The sequence below is a fragment of the Penaeus japonicus genome, unplaced genomic scaffold (assembly GCF_977035675.1).
Source record: "Penaeus japonicus unplaced genomic scaffold, GWHDUDI00000001_assembly GWHDUDI00000018, whole genome shotgun sequence".
Taxonomy (NCBI): domain Eukaryota; kingdom Metazoa; phylum Arthropoda; class Malacostraca; order Decapoda; family Penaeidae; genus Penaeus; species Penaeus japonicus.
The window spans coordinates 37126494-37128335 of record NW_028234420.1 but is presented as its reverse complement, the minus strand read 5'-3'; the positions used below and the strand labels follow the sequence as shown (position 1 = coordinate 37128335).

Sequence of the window (1842 nt, the reverse complement as noted above, 5' to 3'; positions counted from 1 at the left end):
CTCAAGATATCAAAGGGATTAACTCTTCCGAGACGGGTCACATCTTCAGATGTTCGGCCACGGCTGGGCACCTTAAGATGTATTTCCTATCATCTAATGGACTTATGGTTAAATTTGTGATTCTATATATAATATTTAAGCAAAGTGACAGTAATTAACATTTATTAAAATGAAGATAAGCTAAGATAGAATGAAGATAAGATAGAGCTGTGACTGGTTCTACATTATATAGTAAATGCCCTTGGGATTTCACCTAGGGAGCGTACTTGCTCGATCTCTCCAAAATGTCTTATTAAGCATCGTTTTCTTTTGCCAGAGCACCAACAGGGGCGGAGGCCTCGGTGCTTGGACCAAAGTGCAGGTGCACAGGTGTTTTCGAAATAGTTTTCTAGATTGTGAATAAGCATGTGATAATGAACTGCAGATAGAAATATAATACTGTATAGACATAATTAATCAAATATCAAAACCGCAGAATGCGATATACTAATTGTATAATAAGTACAAAATGAATTCAGTTGCCCCAATATTCTATAATAATAAAGTTTGGTCTCTAGAGCTTTCCCTCTGATACCAAAAATGTTTATCACGCTTTCATAACCAGCAGTCATATCATCAATCCTATTCCGTTGCATTCCATTAACATTTTATGATGGAACTCAAAAAGCTGTTGTGTAAATCAGGATAAAATACAACATGATTTTAACCTCAGAAACCATGATCTGCAGTTGTTCTACATAATATTAATGGGGATTTATACAATTTAACAGTACAAAAAATGAATTATGTAGCACCTTAATCTATCTCATCTATAACCATTAAAATGGTTGCATTCCTGATGTGGCAGACAGTTAATAGTGAAATTATACCGATTTCTGTGTCTCTGAACATTACTCTATAACAAAATAGTGCTTATTAACCATATAAAAAAAGTATATTCAGTTATTCCACAAGAAATGGGGTCATAAGATCAGAGAAATTGAAAGCTATCACAATAATTCCACCTCCTCCACAAGCAAATCCACTCCTCCCATCCTCTAAATCATTCTTTAAGTCCAGAGACACAGAAGAACCACCAAATAACAACACTCAAAGACAATAGAAACCCACCGTTAATAAGACAGAAGAAGCGTTAATAGCAAACATTGCGAAAATCGGAGATTCGCGTCACTGGACCTGGGGGTAGGTCGATCCTTCTTGGGTTAGCGAGCCTTGCATATCTGCAGCGGTAGGTCGGGGCTGGCTTATCCAGCCATGTGTAGACATACTATATCTATATTCTCACCTCTCTTGCTCGCGGTTCGTTGGGAAGCACGGAGTGCTAGTCGACTGGCGTTGGGAATCGTGTGAGATCTATGGTTAAACCTCCGAGGAAACGCCCATGGACACAGAGAGAAGCACGGGTGGTAGTGTGACTGAGGAAGTGACAGGGAATTCGACTTATATTGACCAAAAACGTTTGCTGGCATGAATTTCTGACACGTGAGGCAATATAGAGGTATACGTGTAAGGTCTTGCTTAATATTGTGTTTAAGTGTAAATTTTTTTAGATATTTTTTTTTTTAGGTTTGTGTACATGTGCTGGCTTGAATATGTTTGTTTCTCTACATGGGAATATATATTTGTATCAATTTCTTTGTGAGTATTTGTGGATGAACACAAATGTGTTGCTATGGATACCAAACAAGAGATAAAGAGAAATCGTAAGATTTAGTATTTAGGGAGTATATTTATATGTATATTTTAAACCTTAGATAGTTTGCAATATTTAATAATACAATTATTGTTTTTCGGACCATAATGGAAATAAAATATATAAATTATTTTATACCACTGACACAC

At 36.3% G+C, this 1842-nt stretch overlaps 1 protein-coding gene across 1 annotated transcript in view; it reads right to left on the bottom strand.

Annotated features, from left to right (window-relative positions):
- The window catches only part of LOC122258669 (uncharacterized), an 11107-nt gene extending 9931 nt beyond the window's left edge, over nt 1-1176 (bottom strand). The window contains exon 1 of the mRNA XM_043024763.2: nt 1111-1176. Within this exon, the coding sequence (XP_042880697.2) occupies nt 1111-1146 (36 nt within the window). The 5' untranslated portion in view covers nt 1147-1176. The remainder of the gene's footprint in view (nt 1-1110) is intronic.
- Nucleotides 1177-1842: the final 666 nt, after the last annotated feature.